This window comes from Struthio camelus, chromosome Z, assembly GCF_040807025.1.
Source record: "Struthio camelus isolate bStrCam1 chromosome Z, bStrCam1.hap1, whole genome shotgun sequence".
Classification (NCBI taxonomy): Eukaryota; Metazoa; Chordata; class Aves; order Struthioniformes; family Struthionidae; genus Struthio; species Struthio camelus.
In genome coordinates, this window is record NC_090982.1 from 23,050,272 (window position 1) to 23,072,002 (window position 21,731).

The 21,731-nt window shown below is 38.6% G+C and overlaps 1 protein-coding gene across 3 annotated transcripts in view; it reads right to left on the reverse strand.

Annotated features, from left to right (window-relative positions):
- The window catches only part of BNC2 (basonuclin zinc finger protein 2), a 360,399-nt gene that overhangs the window by 37,303 nt on the left and 301,365 nt on the right, over positions 1-21,731 (reverse strand). For all 3 annotated transcript variants that reach the window (XM_068928905.1, XM_068928904.1, XM_068928906.1), the window contains one exon: positions 13,975-15,941. In XM_068928905.1, coding sequence (XP_068785006.1) covers positions 13,975-15,941 — 1,967 coding nt within the window. The remainder of the gene's footprint in view (positions 1-13,974; positions 15,942-21,731) is intronic.

The following is a 21,731-nucleotide window of genomic DNA, read 5'->3' on the forward strand; positions in this document are numbered from 1 at the left end:
CTGTTGTAATAACAGGTAGGATGTATTGGGGTCGACCATTTATCAGAATTAGACTTCTTTTTTCAATTCGCAGTGAATTATGCTGCCTACACTGCTCCTCTTTCTCAGAGCTTCCCATCCCCTTACGGCCCCTAATGTGGCAGGCAAACAAAATTGACAGTCTCATCTTGTCAACAAGGGGTGATTCTCCTGAGAAGCCATTTAACTTTGCAGAGGAAGCAATGTATTAATGTGCCTGTCCCAGGAATGTTAATCATCTTCAAGCTCCCTCTAACTTTGACATGAACGAAATCACCAAATTTGTTTACTAAATGAATCGTAATATGCTAATAAGAGAGCATGACATATATGGTAAAGCCAAACAGATGGTTTGTTTACTCCACTTTGCAACTTTATAAATGTTGTAACTCTGAAGATGTTAGTGAGAATTATTGGTTTGTTGGCAGAGGCAAACATGCCTTTTGCATACTTAATCCAGAGTTAGACTCAGAAAACAATTTGTCATCGCCGTGGAATGCATAAAAAATGTTAATACTGAGATGGCATTTGGGAAGGCAGGATAGCCAACTATGTGAACAGACACTCAGGTTAATTGTGGAACTGATATCTGATGGCAAGGTTTCTTACCATATCATGTTTCAATGCAAAATCTGCCAGGTTCTTGATTCTTGAAAGGCCCAATAATTCAGTACATACCTGTTGAGGTGTTTAGTGAGACGATCCTTACCGTGTGAACAGAACTACACTTTCACAACAGCTGTGTGTGCTCAGAAGCATCGAGGTCATGTCGCACTCTTAATATATTACTATTGTTGTCCATTAAAGATCAAAAGATATTATGAAAAAAAAGCACAACCGCTGGCATATTTGCCAAAGTTACTCAGAAATGATCAAAATTGTTTTGCAACACTTCAACCTCGCACTTAACTAGCTGCCTGGAAGCAAAACAGACTCATTACAAAATAGCTAGCACTCTTGTCTAATATCCGGACTGGTTGAGAAAGTTTAGAATAAAGTGATTTATCTCATTGAGTATTTCCAAAGTGAACTACCCAAATGTAGCAATGTTACATGCACAAGAAGGTCATCACATGTGGGACACGGTCCTTCAATGGAAATTACAAGTGCTCAGAAATACTGACATTCAGTCCATCTGTCATAAGCTATTTCAAGAACCTACACATGCTCTACGGAAAAGTTTATCCCTGGGCAGGTGACTCACACAAGGCCCTGCATAGCATTCATGCATTACGTGCTCATCTCCTGTGTGTTTACATATTTTGCTGGTCCTTAAGAAGTATGGAGACAACATCCAGTTAGAATTTCTTGCCAAATTACATGAATTGACATTTATTTTCAAAATTAAATCCTCTATGTATTACCTGATCCAAGTTTTATAATCAGTAGTTTTCACTTTTGATTTTACTATTATAATAGCCGTACAAAATGTGATAGTATTGCAAGATTTTATGCAAACAGTCCCTTCAGTTCAGCATCGCACTCATGAATTCTACTTTGAGTTTTGAGTTTCAGTAAATGCAAAATCTCAAAATAAAACAGTCAAAATACCTAGCTTTCTCCAGTTCTGCTCTGAAATCAGGTCTTTTCTCCCAGATATTGATGCTCAGCAACACATTATCTCAAGATTTGCTTACAAGGTTCATAAACTCTTTACTGATTGCATTATATGTTCAAGTTTGTAATAAAACCCCAGATCCAAGGATGTCTTTTTTATGAGTTCAGGTTTTGTGGAAAGTATTCAAACCATTCCTTTTTGTCACACTGCAATGGCAATTCTCATCCACACTGCTTTGTTTGTCTAAAAATGCTGGTTTTATTTATATAATACCAGAGGAACTATAAAACAAAATACGACGTGGCACTTCAACAGCGCTCCTCTATTAGTAATTTTACATTACTAAATAAGTATCCCTTTCAGGTCAACTGATAGCTGATTATCCTATAACCTCCCTTCATTGACATCCCAAGTCCTCAGTAATTTCAATCCTTTGAGATTCTTCCATACGTACTATTGTCAGTGGTTATTAAATTCTCAACTTTTTACCCATCCACTAGAGACTGTGCAAAGATATCTAAGGGAAGTATGAGTTCAGCTTACTGTCCAAGGATTATTTTGGAAGAAACATTAGCGTCCGTCCCAGCCTGGCGCTTATATCTCATTTGAAACATCTACTCATTCCTGACCAACAAAGAAAATTTCAATAAAGTACTTTTACTGGTTTAACAGCAGTGAGCTCCTGGGATTGTCAAAGTGCTCAGTCTTTTCCGAGGAGAGAAAGAATCAGCAGCTCAAATATAATTAACCTTCCATTCTCAATGCAAACTGCCACGCACAGGAGCTCTGCAGTCTATTAGTGAAGTTATAACGGCCAACAGGCAGAGGCAAAATTGGTCAAAAAGTTGGCTGCTGCTGTCATATTTTTAGAATTATGATTAATGACACTAATAATGTGGATGATTACTGATATGTGTATCTCCTGCAGTTTATCATATTGCACTGGCTGCCTACGTCCACAATAAACATGATGCTATCATTTACCTCTTTATTGAAGGCAATCCTTCTCTTGAAGGAGCACATTCTAATTACTTTGTAATGTTTTATGTCTTAAACATTTTGCAGCTCTGGACCTTGCCAACTGCTTCATGTCTAGCATTGATTAATTACAGAATGTTTAATCAAAATTTAGAACCTAATGCAGTCATTTATGAGTGTGCTGCAGTGCCAAGGTAGTTAGGCTGCCGTCCCAAGCTTGGAGAGTGCTGGGTTCAAAATTAAATCCCAGAAACATGGAAGATGCCAAAGATTTTACCTTGGATGATTTGAGTTTTACAGTCTTACTTCAACTGATGAATGATGTGCACCCACCCAAAATGAGAGGTCTTTCTTGTGTACGTGTGCGGGCTCCTGTGTTTCTACTACTTTTTTTTTTTCTATTTTAAATGTCTTCATTTTTCCCTTTATGCCATTCTTATTGCAGTTGCTTCTCAGCTCCTTTACAAGCTTTTCAGCTGCTAGAGCCCTTGCAAATGCCAGTCAAGAGAGTGTAGTTTTGAAGTGGTTAAACAAGTGAAAAATAATTTGCAGGGACAAATACATAAGTTTTTTTTTTAATGTGGATTTTTATGGTACTGTCATACAACCATTCACCGTTGAAGTTAAGTGTTTTTTTAATACCATTACTGAACTGCTGAAATGGATGCTAATATAGCTTGGAGTGCTAATGTCAAATCCTGGTAATAAAAAAGACAGACTGCTGAATGAAATAATTTCAAGTAAAAAATAGAACAAAAGTGCTCTCGCTCTCGCTCTCCACTTTTATTGAATTGGGACTGACTGAGCCAATTGCTTTAGAAGTCTGTAAAACACAATTACTAGTGAGCTGACTGACCCAGCAGTGCCCCTTCTGTGACAGAACAGACTAAAAAGGCTGCAGAATTAGTGCTGCTGCCCTATCTGGCTATCAGACCTGAGAGACTTCCAGTGCAGGATCTGTTATCCTCACTGCCAGGCCCTGCCTCCTTTCCTCATGAAATCTTGATTCTGAATCTTGCATAATATATCAGCCACATGCATCTTCTTAAACCAAGGGCTCATTTACCTTTTCTGAGTGGGAATCTATGTTCTTTTCCTATCCACTCTATTTTTAGGTCTCTGTCTACCAGCACAGCTATATATAGTGCACTCTTTTGGTATATACACACACACATACACACACACACACACACACATTCATATATATGTTTGGGGTATTTTTACTCCCACATTTTGTGCGCTAAGCACAAAAGTAAAATGTAAGATTTATGAGCAGCAAAATTAACTCTCTCCCATCTGTATTTTCAGTTGTAAAAGGCTGAAGTGTAATTGCTTTTTTATTTTGGCATAACCAGGAAAACGAGTGAGAGAGAGAGAGAGAGAGAGAGAGAGAGAGAGAGAGAGAGGAAAAAATGTATTGAATTGGAAGTGAGCAACATTTTTCCCTAGTTAATAAAATAAGCAATAAAGTCTGTAAAGCAGTAGAATCAAAATCAGTAACATCAGAAATAACAACTTATAACTTACAACTTATGTTTCAGATGTACATATGACATGACCATACAGTTTAGGGTTTCTTTTTCCTTTCTCTTCCAGAAGGAATGCAAAAACAAAGTGACAGAAAAAGTATCTTCTTAGAACAATCCCACGCTTTCTTTCTCTCCCCACCTTTCACCCATACACAACAGACCACTTTACATTTATACACAATGCCAACAAAGTCCTGCAATCCTTTCTTTTTTATGACAGTCTACATTTCTGGCAAATCTAAAACTCTTTCATTCCTCTTCCAGGTCCATTTATATGAAGCTTGTAGGTGCCTCATGGCAAAAATGTTGAATTATTTCTTAGATGGGTCTTTTTTAAGTAATGCTTTTTAGGGCACGCTTAAATGTGAAATGAGCTCTTAATTAAAAAAGAAAAACTTTGATAGCACAAGGCAAAGTGCTCATTTAAAAGATGTTGCTAGGAAGTGCGAGGCAGTACTAAAAGCCTTAGGTTTTCATTAGAGCAAGCGGTGGGCTCAAAACTTCTGTCAGGGACTAGCTGGCGTTCACCATCAAAAAGTCAACATGTGAACAGCAGTAAGTGGAATCATATCTGAAATATTCCAGTGTTACCTCAGTATCCTGTAGACCATCAGAGGTATCTCTAGTGCCATTGGAAACTATTTATACACACCTGCTGTATGCAAGCAGAGCGGTTCGACTGTAGCACCTACTAAATTACCACAAATCACGCTTGCCATATCACAAATACGGGCACATGATGTGGCACAGCTGGAGGCACAGGACAGGAGAACGTGAACACCTCAGGCCAGCACTGAGGGGTGATGAAAAGCCGTGCCCGGAGGGCTTGCAGTGCCTGTACAGTATGTAGTCTTTCCTTGATTTAACCCTCACTGATAACCCTGCATCTTTCCCCTCAGTATCTACCTTACACAAGTAGTCAGTAGTTTGGTTATCTTTCCCTTTAACTCTTTCTAACTACACAGTACGCTCTTGGAAATGACAGACCCCGCTTTATGCATTTGCTGTTACTCCATCATATTCTGTAACCCGCTAGCAGTATGTGTAACCACGTAAAGGTCTCACAGAGCTTTTGGTTTTTCCAGGGCCTATGAATTGCCAAACATTTTTGAGTAACATCTTTTTGCTAGGACATACTCCAGTCTAAAACATCCCCTTCTTATCTTTTATTTGCAAATCTGCCTTCAGGCCAGTGCCTCAGACATCAGTGACTACAGTAAAAGGCTCCCTGTAACTCTTAACTGATCCACCTGGGGACCATTAGCCAAGACCAATCTTAACTAGTCAAAAGCACTGTGACAGGAACCCAAATAAGCTTTGTTTTACCACACTGGTCACCTGTAACATAAGTCTGTATTGAAAAATACCCAGTGACCTAGAATACCTCACAAAGCCTAGGAATGACTATATCTTTGGAGTGAGCCAACACTGGACAGTGTTCGCCTCTGTCTAGATATACTGACAGGACTGGCACACTGTCCTTCAAAACAGTGTTCTAAATATTTTGGGTCATCTCCACCTGGTAAATTTTTCTCCTTGGGGGTTATTTTGGGGGGGTTACTTCTAGGACTTGCCTCACTAGTTTTCTTGCCTGCAGCTAAGCCTAACTTTGTTTTTGAATATGTCCAAGCATAGTCACTTAGCTCATTTTATATCCCATCCACCAGGTGCTGAATGCTGGCTCGAATCTGTAGGTGAGAGCTACATCATCATTAAAGGGAGAACAAAAAGGCCTCATCAAGGAGTAATCTTTGGTCAGGCCATAAGAGCTGATGTAAAGTTTGCCTCCTCAGATGACAGATTATCTTGTCAGACAGACAAGCTCAGCTGATACACAAATGTATCATGTATATATATATACATATATATATACACACATATATATACACATATATATGTACATGATGACTCTTCTTAGAGCCACAGATATTTTTACCTCCACTTTGGACACAGATGAAGCCTGTAGGCTGCAAATTTCCAATCTCACTAGCCCTACAGTTTTTCTCTGCTATCCTTGTAGATGTTGAGAAGACACCTAGATTATGAAAAATCTGCAGTGCTAGGTAACTATACAGGGGGCTTTGAAAGAGTTTGCTTTGTCTATTCTTGGGTATATATTCCAGGAGCAGAGATAGGCCTCATCAGGCACTGACAGTCCCACTAAAAGAAATATACACGTATGTGCCGTCCACCTACTTCCATGTAACTGTGCACTACCAACTAGACCTTAATCATGACAACAGTCAAAACTTTTCCTTTGCCACACTTCTTCAGTTCAGCAGCCCTTCCTTCCCACCCTAATAAACGTCTTATCATTAGCATTAAATTCCTGCCTGCTTCTCTCTCCCTGCTGTTCAAGCAGGTCCTATGTCTCCAAGCCTCTCCCAACTACAAGCTTTAGGAAAGCACTAGCACCTTTACACTGACAAATTCTGCTACTTTGGTCCCTCCCTCTCCATCTTGGCTGCAGGTCAGAGTGACGAGCAGGCCCCTGCAGATGCAGACTCTTCCCCACCAGATGATTTAGCAACTGATTTCACTCCAAGGCTCCAAGGACACATTCCTCACCTCTTGTTCTTCTCCTCCTTGGGGAACCTCACCTACTGAAAAAGGCACCTCTTCTGCCTCCTTACTAAGCTGCATCAGAAATGAAAAACGGTTACAAAGACTGACTATTTGACATCTCTCCCAGTGATGCCATTTCACAGGGTTTCTTCCCCAGAAGTCTCTGCTTTTCCATTCTCACAGCTCTTGCCTCCTCCTCTACCATGGCTTGCTTTTACTCGGCAGCCCATTTACCTGCCGACTTAGTGTCTCTCTCCTTCACCCAGAGCTGTAACTTTGAGAGCTTTAACTTTTGGCCCTGTAAGTCCAAGGGTCAGTAAACATACAGCTATTCCTGGCAGGGGTGTGTCTCCCTCTCCCATGCATCATTTCTCCCCAGATTCTTCCATCTGGATACTATCACTCTCAAGACAGTCTCTTCTTGTTGCTTTTTCACTCGTCTAGGCTTTTAGCAGTAGTGCCCTGATGCTATCTCATATCTATGAAGTAAAGTTTCCTCTACTGTAACAGAAACCTTACTGTCTTCTGTGATGAAGTTTGAAAAAGAAACTGGAACCTTTCTCTGCAGGAGCTAAAGCAGGTAGATGCTTAATTTTTCCCCAGTCTCAAAAGACTTTAAGAAAGATAGGACGTCTCTCTATCTGAGGAACAACTCTGTATTTAGATCAATGGAAAATATTCAGTTTTCTCCCACTCTTTGGAGAAGAGTTTTTTCTTTTTTCTGGTTCTTTCCTAGAAGCTAGGGGCAATCAGGATATTATGAATAAGCAGCCGTGCTCCCATTGCTTTCCTCCCAAATAATCTCTTTCACCAAACCATAAAACATAATCTGCACAGCAAACTTGGACAAAACAAATTAAACATTTATATCATTGTCTCTACACATATCAGGGGAAAATATTCCTTTGTGTATGCTTTGTTTCTGGCTAGTATTTTCAGTGCTTTACTTATGCTTGCCACCTATCCCTATTCTGGTGGAGCAGCTTATTTAAATGATCTTTTCAGGTCACTGAAAAATCCTTGACTTACTCTGTGAGTTCACACAAAAAAAGAGGTATCTTACACTGTAGAAGATGTATGCTCACTGTCAAATTGATACCATATTTTGTACTCAGAAAGAATATATGTAGTTGGAGAAGATCTTCCATCATACTGGAGCTGACCCTGCAACCCCTACTCATACAACTGCTCTTTAAGGCTTGTTTAAATTCCATACTTCTCTTTTAAAGAAAAAAATTATCATAGATGAATTACTCGTATGCACTCTAGTTAAATTCTGCTTCTCTTTTTCATATTGGTGAGTATGCAACTTGGCAAGTTGTGTCTCTGTGTTCACCACGACCACTCATGGAAGAGGTAACTCTGCGTTAATGGTGGCACAAAGCATTTTATTATGATACAGGTTCTCTTGGGTAAGGAAGAGTTATATGAACATTAGCAATGACACACATCTTAGTGACTCTGCAAGAGAAAACCTAATGGTTTATACAATTCTATTGGCTATGCAGAAAGTCTTTTCATGAATTGCATCGTGACAAGAAACAGCAATATGTGTGTAAATATGTTTATACTTTAAAAATCTAGCCCTTTTGTCCCTTGACAAATGGTTCATCAAGCACCTAATGTCTTAAAACGTTCTTTCCTTGTTCTTATTGGAGGGCATTCAAGCTGTATATGACATCTACTTATACTAGAGGAATTACAGTAATAGTTATCATGTACTAGTGTGAAATATCTTGTTTCCTGGAGCTATCTGTTCCTAGAATTGAATGTATTTATAGAAAATAATTCTCTAAAAAGTTATCTGTAGAAGTTTCCAAACATAGTGGGATGACGAATAAATGGGTGCTGTTGTGTCAAGGAGGTGATAACAGGAGGCAGGTAGCAGGTTTCTCACATCTTCACCTTCCTTGATAATGTATGCAGCGGCTCATCATAGGTAACTGATGTTAATTTATTCAAGCACACCTGTACAGGGCTGGAAGTCAGGTAACCAGTGGTAACAAAAAGTATGCCTCTGCTTTTTCAATACATCTACCCAGAGGCCTATATCTTCACAAATTTAGTTCTGAAGACATCAGCAGGTTTTAATCAACCACATACAGATGTCTTGCTCCATACAAATCGAGGCATACACATGTTTAAATCTGGACTGATTTAACTGGCAATCAAATGGCATGATCACACTTGGCACTAATAGTTGCCTCATATTTATTTATAAGTCACCCTGAGCAAATATTATTTTGTTTTTAAATTTATTCATGGAGCTCAGTCACCTTTCCCACCTTGCGGAACACGCACACATGCTCATTTTGTGAGAAAATTTAAAGATAAACCTGAACAATTAATATTCTTACTTTAGTGGAAAAAAGACAAAGCGAAAAGTTCTTGCTTTGTTCCTCTGAACAGGTATACTGAAAATGACTTTATTTTACATACATTTAGATAAGTTGAGAAACATGGTAACATATGTTTACCATGCCAATGCTGTGTACCAACCTAAGAAACAGAGACTTTAAAATTGCTAGTACTGAAGTAAAATAGGCATTTAGCATGAACTAAGGCTGACAGACAAGATAGCTGTATTTCTCCTTAAAATCTGACAGCAGATTATCAATAAGACCTCCTCAAGGTAGAAGATCCATAGGTCCTCTTGTTTCATCAGTGTGTTTGACCGTAAAATTCCAGAATCTTAAAGGCAAGAGCCAGAAACTAAGTCAACCGTTCTAGGTTTCTTCTTCCAGGTCTTCACCTCTGCACGTCCTCTCCAAAACAGAGACTCTGAGATGAAACTTGATTTACTGTTTTCTCTGGATGGGAAATAAGCATTCCTCCTTCCTATCTGCATGCCCCACCCATAGCCCAGAATCATCCCTGGGGCAGCTATACCTCTGCACTGAGGACCAGGCAGGGCTTGGAGAAGCTGAGGCTGGGAAACATCCCAGGGGCTCTGGCTCTCTGACAGCCTGGGCCAAAGGGCTCCCTCCTCACTCCCAGGACAGACTTCCTCCTGGGCCCTGAAGGAACTCCCTTAACAAGGATAATTTTGCCTAAAAAGGTTTCTTCCATTCAAGGCACTTATCTTCCTTTCCTCTTTCTCTTTTTCTTCCAAAAGGAAACGATATCTTACTGCTCAAAAAGAAGCTTCTGGCGTTGCCTCTGTCCACTGACACCATTTTTATTATGGTTTCTTTTACTATTTACTCTCTACCGCCTTCCTGCAACAAGGTATAACCTGAACATCTCACCTTTAGAAGAAAAAGACATCTGAAGTAAATACAGAAATAGAAATAGATGAAGAGATAATCCAGGGACTGGTTGGTAAAGAATGGGGAAAAAAAAAGTTTTGACAGTTGTAGAGCTTCCAGAGGAAGACAGAGGGAAGGACTTCTTTTTTTGGGAAAAGATCAAAGATACAGCTAACTATAAGGTTGATTTGATAAGTGCTTTTACCAGTAGGTGAAAAAGGCTATGAAAAAAGCCCTTTTAAAAAAAACCTCAGCTCAGTAGAGCCTGACTATTCAAAAGCAATGCTGTTTTTTTATAAGGGAAAGCAGCGAATTATTGGTATTTTGACTGTAAGTGCAGGGGTTCTGCTTTGCTTTCCTCTGCCCTATGCTGAAAAAATACATGCAGGGAAAGGAAGGACTCATGAACCTTCTGGCCACCTTGACTCTAATTCACAAGGAATAGCACTGTGTAGTCAAAGATCTCGGAATATACTGCAACCTTCCCAACAAAGGAATGTTTAGACAGGAGCTGACTTAGACACAGGTGATCTAGGAATGATGAGACTCATTTTAATCAACCCCTAACACAAATTGCTGCAGGACATGTGCCACCATGAAAGGCTATGGCTGCTACACACAAACAAAAAAAACTCCTTCAGTCAAAGCAGGGCAGCATTTCCTCCTGCTACGATTTACTACCTCTGTTAACTAACAGTGTGTATTCACAACCCTGTTGGAAAGACAATTAGACTGCTAGACCCAGTGTCAGTAATAGGAGCTTGTATATGTACAGAACAGGGAAAATATAGTCGAGCCTTTGATTAACTGGAATTGTGTTGCAAAGGTTCTTAAACTGCATCAGATGCCTTTAGAAGGAATAAAAAGGAGTAGCCAGAATTATTTACCCCCACAAAAGCCTGTATTTTATGTTAGAACATCTTCTCTAAGTAATTACATTATTAATAATATTAGTAATATCATTACTTATAATATTAATAATCAAAAAAAAAAAAACCTCACTAGACTCTGTAAGCTACAGGATAGGAAGAACTCCCAGTTCTTTAAGAAGACACTACTGAAAAAATAATTTAAGTTTAGTTATCAAAGCACAGAAAGACTAAGCCTCTCTAGCCAGTCAAAAGTCAGTAGATTATGTGGCTCACAACACAAGTTAATCAGATAGACTTTTTAAAATGTGCCCAAACGAATGGAACACCACTACATGACAAATATTCTCCAGGAATGCTTACTGTGTCCTTTAGGTAGCTATTTCTTATTTCTTCTACAGCAATTAGCAGCAAAATGGTCCTCAGCTTTTAAGTGAAATTGATTAAAGTGACTGGAAGAAGTTCTCACTGTGCAATGCTACTAATTTAGTTATCTGTCAGCTATGTTTGAGGTGCTCTTCATAATCTGAAGAGCTAGAAATTGTACACTTAGGTAATAACTCTCTCGAAAATAAATATGTATATTCAAGAACGGCAAAAAATGAAAACAAACTAATAGAAAAGTCTTGAGGGAGATTATATGGTTTGCAAAAATCAATATTAATTTAACTTTTACCTCCTAAGTTCATTTAACACAAACCTCCTTTTTTCAGAGAGTATTAAAAAATGTTTAAAATATTTACTTAAATCTATCATCCACCATCGTTTATACGCTCTACATATGTGTTACTTTTTGTGCAGTTCTAGGCATTCCACTTCCGGACAAGACTGGATATCAGAGAGAGTCTTTAATGATACTTCTTGCTCAAATATCTGAATGAATTATCAAGAACCATGAGAGTATCACTAAGCTCTTTCAATGTATTTTCAGACAAATTCTGCAGCCCTGGAGTGCTGATGAACCTGGAAAAAACATCAAGCTTGAATGGGCACTCAAATTATACAATGCCTTTGAATTTTTGAAGTGTATTTCCACTCTTAAATCCCTGCAATTAATGGATATTTTATGGCTAGGAATTTCTGCTCTCCCAAACTCAGTGAATAACTGAAGCATACTTTGAATTTTACTAAGGGAGTTACATGAAAAGATGGTCTTGTGCGTCACACAACACAAAATAATATGTAAGTAAAAAATTTATCTGTAAATACACAGTTTCAGTTCTGGAAGCAAATATTTTTAATTTGCAGCTTGCTTTCAATAAGCTTAGTAAGAGTATCCCATCTAGCTTGTAGAATAGTCTCAAATTCTTTAAATGTTCAAGTCTCAAATATTTTATATATGTCATTATAGTCATCTCTTTCTTAAAATATATATATATCTTTACTATGCAAACTTCTTTATTATTCGCATAATCTATCAATGGTTTCGTACCGAAATTTAAATAATGTTCTGAATTGTAATCTAGCCACTTTTAATGCTGCACACTGAATGCAAAGCTGTTTTACTTTGTACATGACTGACACTTTATAATTCACATGAGGAAACAGACCAACCAAGCCAAATTCTGGACTAACAAAACCTGTGCAATTCCAGGAACTGGAAAGGGTCGCACACAGTTAAGCTCAGCATGGAATATACCACTGAGGCTCCAATTCTGCAAAGGATTCTTCTCCTATGCTTCCCTTTTCAAACCCAAATCTCAAAAAGTTATCAGGATACCCCAAGGAGGGATCCCTAATTTAGTTTTTTACCTGCTTCATGTCCAATGGTTTCATCCTACCGTAATGCAAACTTTCTAGATTATCCTACTTATCCACGTGGAACAGTTTTCTAATGTGTGTTCCTGTTTTTATATTTAGTGGATTTCATAAACGGTAACAGAAGATGTGAGATACTCAGGGACTAGATTTTCCATCAAAATAGTGAGTTTCAGGTCCTCAGTCTCCTCAACATTCAGTTGCTTTCATTTTATATGACATGAAATATTCACTTGCAAATTCTATCAATTTCGATGAAACAAAGATAAAGGAACTGTATGTGAAATGTTTAGCTAGGTTTAATTTCCTTCCTGTGTCTGCTGAATTTTTACAACATAATGAAATATATGAAACACAAATAAAGGAAAAGAGATGAACCAATCTCACCATCACTCCATGAACCAGAGATATTCTGTTATGTGACAATATGATCATCATCACATGTGAGAGCTTTCATCCACAAGTATGAAATAACTGTGTTATCCTACCACCTTGACAAATTCCATTTATATTACATTTTCCTTAGGAATCAAAAAGAGTAGTGTATATAAAAAAAACCCTAAGAGGTTAAGGACCAGCTGCTTCTGTTTAAGCCCAACTGTTTCAGTATTGATGCAGCATAGCTAGAGTGTGATGTCATCTGAAGGCCCAGCAGAATATACCCTTGTTGATCTTAAAAATATGTAGGGGTCTAGCCTCTCCTTTCTCAGCGCGCAGAATTCCCATCAGAGGGAAAGGGAGTTGCTCACACACAGGCAACAAAATAAACTGGACTAAATGGCCATACTGGATGGAGAGATATACGTTCTGAAGAAAGACAGAACTATTTTCTTATACTTTTTTTATGCTAGTTTACTACAATGTAGCAGTCAGTTTTAAAAATTGAAGAGAAGGAGGAATATTCTTTTAATGCTTCCTGCTTACTTTCATATGGCCCTATGGAGACGGAAATGATTCTTTTATTCTAGTCTTTCCATTTTTTCCCTCCCTCCCTCTCTCCCTCCCTCCAACTATCCATTCACCCCTTCCCCTCCTTTCTAGTTCAATGTTTTGATGAGCATGCATGAAGATATTTGTATTGTTTATAATTTACTATACATTTAGTAGAAGCTTTTCTTGATTTAAAAGCTGCAGGGAGAAGAAAATGAATGTAATAAAAAGCTGCAGCTTATAAACAGAAGTACAATACACATATGTTCACAGGCACACTGAAAGAATAATGACATTTATTATCTAGCCAGTCACATAAGATGATGGCAGAATATATACTATGCTGAATGCCAGGCAGCAATGAAAATCTTAAAGTGATAAAACTCTCTCAACGTCATGGGAACATGATTGTCACTTGTTATTACTGTGCATCTCTCTATTTCTTCACACACCCTAAACTACCTATTCTTACATAATTCAACACATTTAATAATGTAGAAAATCAATTAATATTTACTGACCTGTCTCTGCTTCTCCGTGATGGGAAGGCAGCATTACAGCCAGCCACCGTGCAGACATGCATCTCTTTTAAATGAACGTTTCTGTAGTGAAGCTTCACACTGTAGGAACTCTTGAAACTCTTCTTGCACACGTAGCAGATCTTGGGGTCTGGGCTTGAGCACAGTTCGCCTTCTGGGGAGAACTTCTGAGGGCTGCTGTAGTTGAATGTGGAAGCAAAACTTTCATGAAGGGCAGCCATACTGGCACTGCCTCCATTGTACAGTCCATATTGGCTCATGTAAAACATATCATATGTAGGGTCTGTATACTCTTCCTTCACCTTAATGACATCCTGGTTAGAGGAGTCATTGTGGTTTTCATCTGGCCTGTCACTGTGCATCATGGATTTCTCACCAGGTTCGTGGAGGCGATCATCACCTTCCATGGATTCCTCACACAGTTTGGGCTCTGAGGACTCTGACTCATTTTCATAGTCTCTCTCGTGCTCCTGGTCTTCTGAAGTCATGCTATCTGCCCTTCTTATCTCTGGTCTGGAAATGCATCTGCTTCTGTCACTTTTGGAAAAGTCTTTCACTGACAGGCCTGGGCTCATTTCCTCCTGAGAATGGCAGTGATTGTCATGACCAATATCATTCACCATTGTGCTGCTATCGTTCACCTCCTCATCGTCATCATCGAACTCATCAGCAGTATCAATAACTTCCTTTTCTATTTTAACTGGCATGCTTGACTTCCTTGGCTTTTTCTTGGGGGCAAGGTCAGCATTAGGCTCCGGGGTGGGCATCAGCACCGAAGGTACAGATGACTCCAAAGGAGGAGGAGGAGGATGCTCCATGCTGCTCACTGCTGGCATTATGGGACTGGTGGGGAGAGAAGTTGGAGGACTCACCATCTCCCCAGGAGTAAGTAGATTTCTGTAAAAAGGAGGAACAGGTTGGACAGTCTTTAAAGCTGGAAACACCAGCTGACTAGGTAGAGGGTTCTGTAGTACAGGGTCTAGAGGGGGAGTGGTAAATCCCATCGGTGGACGCCCAGGGCTTGTTAAAGTTAGACTGGATTTTGTACTTGCTATGACAGGAGTGGCGGCACCAGATGTAGCACGAATTAGATCTTTGTCTCGGTTATTCCTTAGCATAGGCATGTGGAGGCGAGGGTTGGGGTTTGCACTGTGACGATTGCGACTTCTGAGAGAGCTGAAGACCATGTTGCAGCCTTCAATAGTGCACCGGTGCTTGATCTTCAGGTGAACGGCATTGTAGTGGATTTTGAGAGTACCTTTGTCATAGAAAGTTTTACCACACGCATTGCAAAACACTCTTCCCTTCCTCGAGGCAGACCCCATTCGCCTCATTCTGTGAATGCGGAACGAGGTTTTTGTGTGTTCTGCTTTGGATAAATCATTGACAGGCGTAGATGTCTGAACAGGAGAGACGCAGGCTGGCTCAGTTTTGGGCTCGACATTTGTAATGCTGGTCAAAGCATTCCTGCTGGATGTTTGCTCATTCTTGAAGGGTGTAGGGGAAACTTCAGACTCACTGCTCTCATTATATTCATTTTGGGTTGTAAGGCTTGGTTCACGCAGCCTCATTGCTGGCTGTTCCAGCAGGAGGCCATTTGGAGGCAGCCCCAGCAGTGGAGCAGAGACTGGATTTATGTATTGGAATGGAAGTAGGAATGCAAGGCTATTCGGGATGTTTTCGAAATGATGAATGCTGGAAGGGTTGCTATTCTCCAGGTGAGCAAGGAGACTTGGGCTCCTGGTGCGATTATTGCTTTCAATAAAAGTCCTTATATCTGAATCTGTCTTTGAAGATGGCACAGCCACAGCCTGCCCTTCTTTTTCTTGAATTGCCATCAGCTCCACAATGGATTTGGTTTCTCCAAATCTCAGAAACTGCTGAAGGGTAATGATCTCTTCTTCCCTGGACATGATGGCCCAGCGGTCCAGCACCTTGCCTGCAGCATCCTAGAGGCCATATCAAAGAAACAACAAAGAAAAACACAAAGAAAAAACTTATTGATTCTGCATAATTACTGGATTCAACAGAAGTGTTCTGCTGCCTGCACATGAAACACTAAGCTCAAAAAACAACATGCGAACAGTGTTAACAGAAGTCGACTAAAAAAAGCTAACTTTTCAGCCATGCAAATATAGTAATTACAGTCAGAGAAACAGATTGAGTTTAATAATGTCAGAGCAAACAAAATGTAGACCACTGGAGCTCTGTCATCTAAAATGCATTCAGTACTATTATTTTAACAACAATCATCTATGTATTGTGCAACTGTTCAGCTTATACTGGTTTAAGGCATGAACTCTTGCTGTGCGCTCCATTGTAAAATATGGAAAACTGTACCTCAATCTTTATTAAAAGGTAGCATTATAAAAAAGAGTTAAATAAATGTATTTGATAGATTTACTTAAATATAGGTAGACATAAGACTGAAGTAACTCACAAAATATCCCATGACATATCTGCAGAAAATTTTGATGCACGGCAAAAAAATCTTAACAAGGTGTATAATATAATATATTATTCTTTTTATTTTTTTCCAGAAGACTAATACTGAAAAACATATTCATTATCAACTAGCATCAAAAGGTAGATACTGAGGCACTGGTATTAAGTATAACTGGACAATTACTGGCAATGGATTGTAAGCTTGCAATCTTGGTATAGTTTAGACTTAAGAGATGAATTTTTTTGCAGCCTTGTTATAAATGACAGTTGCAAATATTTAAAAAGTAAACATCTGATGGATGTAGATAGCATAAATGTGTAAAAATGTTGTCTCTTAACATTGCCTTCTGATAGCAAAGGAAAAATCCAGAGAGAATACACATCAGTAATCACTAGACTATCTGTTGTTAAATATACATTAAAAAGCATTTCACACTTTCATTTTTGCTAGTAAGCATGAGATTTGCCTGGAGGTAGGACTTAAAAATTCTGCAGTGTAATGTCAGGCAATCCATTCCAGCATGTATTGATAAAAACATATTAAAATACTTATATAATGAATACATCATTTTATTGGCATCTTTCCTGTTGGGCAAATGCTGGACATATCATCAGTACACTAACTATCACCAACAAGCACTGTTGCAGGCCATCAAACCAGAATTATTCCAACGTTTCTTCATGCATTAAGCAGTCTGAAAGCTTTGCAAAAAGCTCAGTACGATTGCTAGTCTTTTTAAATCTTGAATATCAGCTTTAAAACCTATCTGACCATCTGAACACTCTGTAAAACTCACTAGCCCTTTTTTGATTAGGAAGCCTGCAAATCTTTCCATTTTTTCAGGCTCTATTATTATTTTCCAGTCTTCAGAGGATTGATTCTTTCCTCCTTCCTCCTCACCCTCCCATTTTCTACAGAACTAGAAAATGCAATTTGTCCAAATAGTGAAGTATATGTTTAACTTTGTTTAGACCTGTTTTTCATTATTCCAGTTCTGATTTCTGTTACCTCCTGGATGCAAAGTTAATGATGAAGGTTAATGCCATAGTACCTTAGGTGTGACTGTAAAACCTTTAGAAAGACTCCACTCATGACAGTTCATACTCAACCTTTACAAGACTATGAAACAGTAATCTAATAACGAACAATCCTTGCACAGAGGTCCCAGAGGCATAGACCCAGAAGCCATCTCTACGCCCAAACTTTTCAGCATGAATCCATGCAAAGATTAAAGATAGAGCATCACGCATACTCAGGATGTGTGCCCAGCTTTGAGCACTTTTCAAAGGCACTCTGGACAACTCTAATTTCTGATGCTCTCTCACTTCTACACGTCTAATGGAAGTAAGTGAGAATGATGCAGGAAGTCAGTGCAACGCTGCAGAAGTCACAGTGAACATCAAAAACAAAAACAACCACAACAACAAAGGAAGGGTACAAAAACAAATAAAAATAAAGGTTCACATTTTAAAGCTCCAAGAGTATATTTTCTTTCATCCAACTGACTTTGGCTACTCTCCCTGTGAATGTGACCTGAAGCTTCTTACATTTACCTCTCCCACAACTTCCAGACAGCCATAATGGTTCGAAATCTGAGCAATTCCTATGTGGAACTCCAAAACTGGACTCAATTCAGATTTTGTTTGGTCTCCAGGCTTTTGCTGTCGCCTCTGACCCCGTCTATACCACACACACTTTCACAGTCTAAAGCCACAAGTATTCAGGCCTTCTAACAATAACTTGCATTGTTTGAAGACGGAAATAACACTGTCTAATTTACACTGCTTACATGTATCGAATTAGGACTCCTGTCTGCAGCCAAGTGCAGGCTGCTTTGCAATGTACTACTGGTAGTAATTTGTTCTGTTTTTGCTTTAATTTGTAAATCACTCACAGGCTTAAGTAACAGATGGATGCTTTATAAATATAAATATATAAGTAAATAAAAAATTAGATACAGCCATCCTGAAAATAACTCATGAGAACAGTAGGTACAAGCCCCATAGCAGCCTCCCACAAGTCAAATGGTGGGACTAGTCATCTCACACAGTGGCAGTGGACCTGGCTCTTTGCAGGCGCAGGAGAGCCAGGCATCTCCTTCATGCTGGGGCTCCTATCACACTTTCTGGGAGTTATTATTCCACAGCCTAACTCGGAGATACCAGAAGTGTTTACATGATCTGCCTCTCAATGACACAACCCTACCCTTCATTGCATTCAGTTAAGGTAAACGCTAGAGAATGTTTTGGATATCCAGTAAGGAGGGAGAGACTTCCAGCACCTGCTAAGTCCCACTGACCACAAAGTCCCACAGTTGCAGGTTTGATTGTCATGAGGTTATCCTTAAATGTCATAAAAGAGCAGGGAATCAGAAAGTTGGTCTTAAATGACCCTGGTCTATTCCTGTGGGTTGCACCAACTGTTAACACAGCTGAGGAACGAGCTCCATTCACTAATCCCTCAAACTATACAGTGTGTCTCAGTCATTATCACCTTCAGGACCAGAAAGGACTTTACATAGTTTACCACAGCAGTGATTAAGCTCGCTGGTATAAGAAAGGCTGTTGTCATCAGACAGGCAAACTTTTCCTAGTTATGCTTTTGCAATATTTTCAGATAACCTATATTTTATTCTTCTTCCAATAAGTCCTGCATTAATTAATTGAAGGATGTATTTGGGAACACTAAAAAATATAATGTGTGTGTGTGTGTGTGTGTGTGTGTGTGTGTGTGTTTTATACATATTTAAATAGACATAATTATATATTTATATGCCTCCAAATATATAAATTTAATTTGTTTGACTTGAAAATATTTTGGCCTGCATTTCCGAATGAAGAAATCAGCAATTTTTTTAAAGCAAAAATATGATATTTTACTTTCAATTTGTATATAATTAACATTTAGCTATAAATAAGAATATATTTAATAGCTAATGCTTCAAACTATATCTAGTTAATTTTCAGGAAGAAGCTTTCTTTTCTCAACAAAAGTAAAGAAAAATTGCACACATGCCTATATTTCTTAGAAAATATACTACCTATGGATGCTGTATAGGACATGCTTCAGTATTTACATAGTGATGGTTTTTCCAGAAATCACTTTAAGTATTATGCAGAACTAGATAAAGAGTGAATAGGAATGTCATTTTTTGATAAAACTTAAAATTAAAAAAAAATCTAACCATTATCCCCTTTGAATTAAGCTATAACTAGCTAGGGATCTCTCTGTATATGGTAATACTTGATTAGAGGTTCAAGTCCTTTCTTACATGTAATCGATTTCTTGTTTCTTACAATCTCCCACGCTAAATTTTCTCCCCAAAGCCATTAAATCATATCCACATTTAAATATTTCATGACAAAAGGTTCCAATTTATATTACTTTTTTCAGCTCACTACTGATTAAGCGAAGCCTCCTGTGACAATGTGTACAAGGAAGTCGGTGAGTGTAGAGATACCTCTGTATGCTCACAGCTATAAACCAGGCAGTAGACAAGTAAGCTGAACCTCTATAGCACACAATGATGCTCTTCCTTCTTTGCCCGTACAGCCTTATTTCTGTTTTTATTTTATTTTATATGCGTGCGTAGCTCTCTTTCTATTTCAGATGGAGATAAATTTTTAATCTCTAAGTCATATAAAATTAAGCTCCAAAGGTATAAGACATAACCTTGGATCTTTTTCTAAATCTAAACATACACTTGACTCTTCCCCTTCCCATATATATATATGTGTAAATATATTTATTATTTGTATGGATACAGGTTCACATAAATGCATACTACATTAGATCTATAAAGCAATGTCATGGTTAATCATCCTGAGCCTGTCTCCTGATTTTTGCTGACCGGTGGGTTAGGAAGAGATGTGTCAGGATACGTTAGGTTACATCCTGTCTTAAACTTCTGGGTCAGATCAGAGCAAGTGATGGGCCTCATGATGATTATCTCAGATGATACACACACGCTACAATAGAAGATGGACACAAAGTTCACTCTAATTTGTAAGAGTTTAATTGGGGAGGACTGTGAAGAGGAGTCTTATTCCCCGAGGGCCTTTGAGCTTTGAAAATTTAGAGCTTCCAATTCAGCTTGAAAACCTTCCAATTTAAAATCTGCCTATTTAGAAAATAAGGACAGTCTACGCAAACATGCACTGTCGATCTTGAACTTTGGTTATGAAATCAGTTGTTTTAAAATCTCACTTTGTGTGTCTGCATTATCTTGACCTAATTTTATATATAGGCACACACACTCACACGTATATGTGTATACATACACATCACAGACTTTTTTGCAGATCTATTTTTATCTCACTAATTAACTTCTTGGCATAGGTAAAAGAAAGTGTATATATATGCCTGGCTGAATGCACAGTGAGAGAAGCTTATACAAGAGCTGAGATTAATAGAAAGGTTAAAAAGACGTAAAAACTGTTTTTTAAACAAACTTCATATTCTGGGAAGCACTGAAGGATTGTTTTTGGGCAGTGTTGGGCAGTGTTGTGATAATTTCTGAGAACCACTCAAAGTTACATAGGAAAACACATTAGCAGGCTTATTTATTTTAGCAAGTTTGCGTTTGCATCATAAACTCTTAATTTTTTAAGTATACCTGTATACCAAATATCCAAGGTGCAAATATTGCACAGATGCATATTTGATTAAATAATTAAGCAAGCCAAGTGTTTATCACATATCTTTCTTCTATGAGCCCTTCTAAAACAGCTATATACTTCCTAACTGATCTCGAGGAAGCATTTTAAGTGCAGCTGTAACGACTGAAAAGCAGACTGAAGCATACTGGCTTGGTCATACTATAATTGCGGAGGATGGTTTTAATTAGGGTGTAGACAGAAAAAAAAAAAATCCACATTTGGTTCTGATAAAGAAAACCCTACATAATTTCCATGATTTAGGGTTTGTTGTTTTTGTTTGGCTGAATTTCCCAGGAGCATCTCTTTACTTCCCATTATTAAATTTCAAGCTGTTACAGCATGGGTAGTCCTACTACTCCTGTGGTAACAGTGACCAGTGGGTAGCGGCACACCAACTCACCTTTGCACAGACGTGACAGGCAAACAGCAACACCTCTTGCTCCTTTCTAGGATTTGTCCAAACCCCACTGGCTTCAGAAGGATGGAGGTAAGCCCTCTATCTGCCTTTTCACAGGAATAATACATTTAGGTACTCACTTTCCTGATAGGTTTTTTTACCATGCTGAACCTAAGTCATCTTTGCTGCTGTAAACACGCAAAAAGGTCTGCATACTTGCTCACTGTGATTACACATG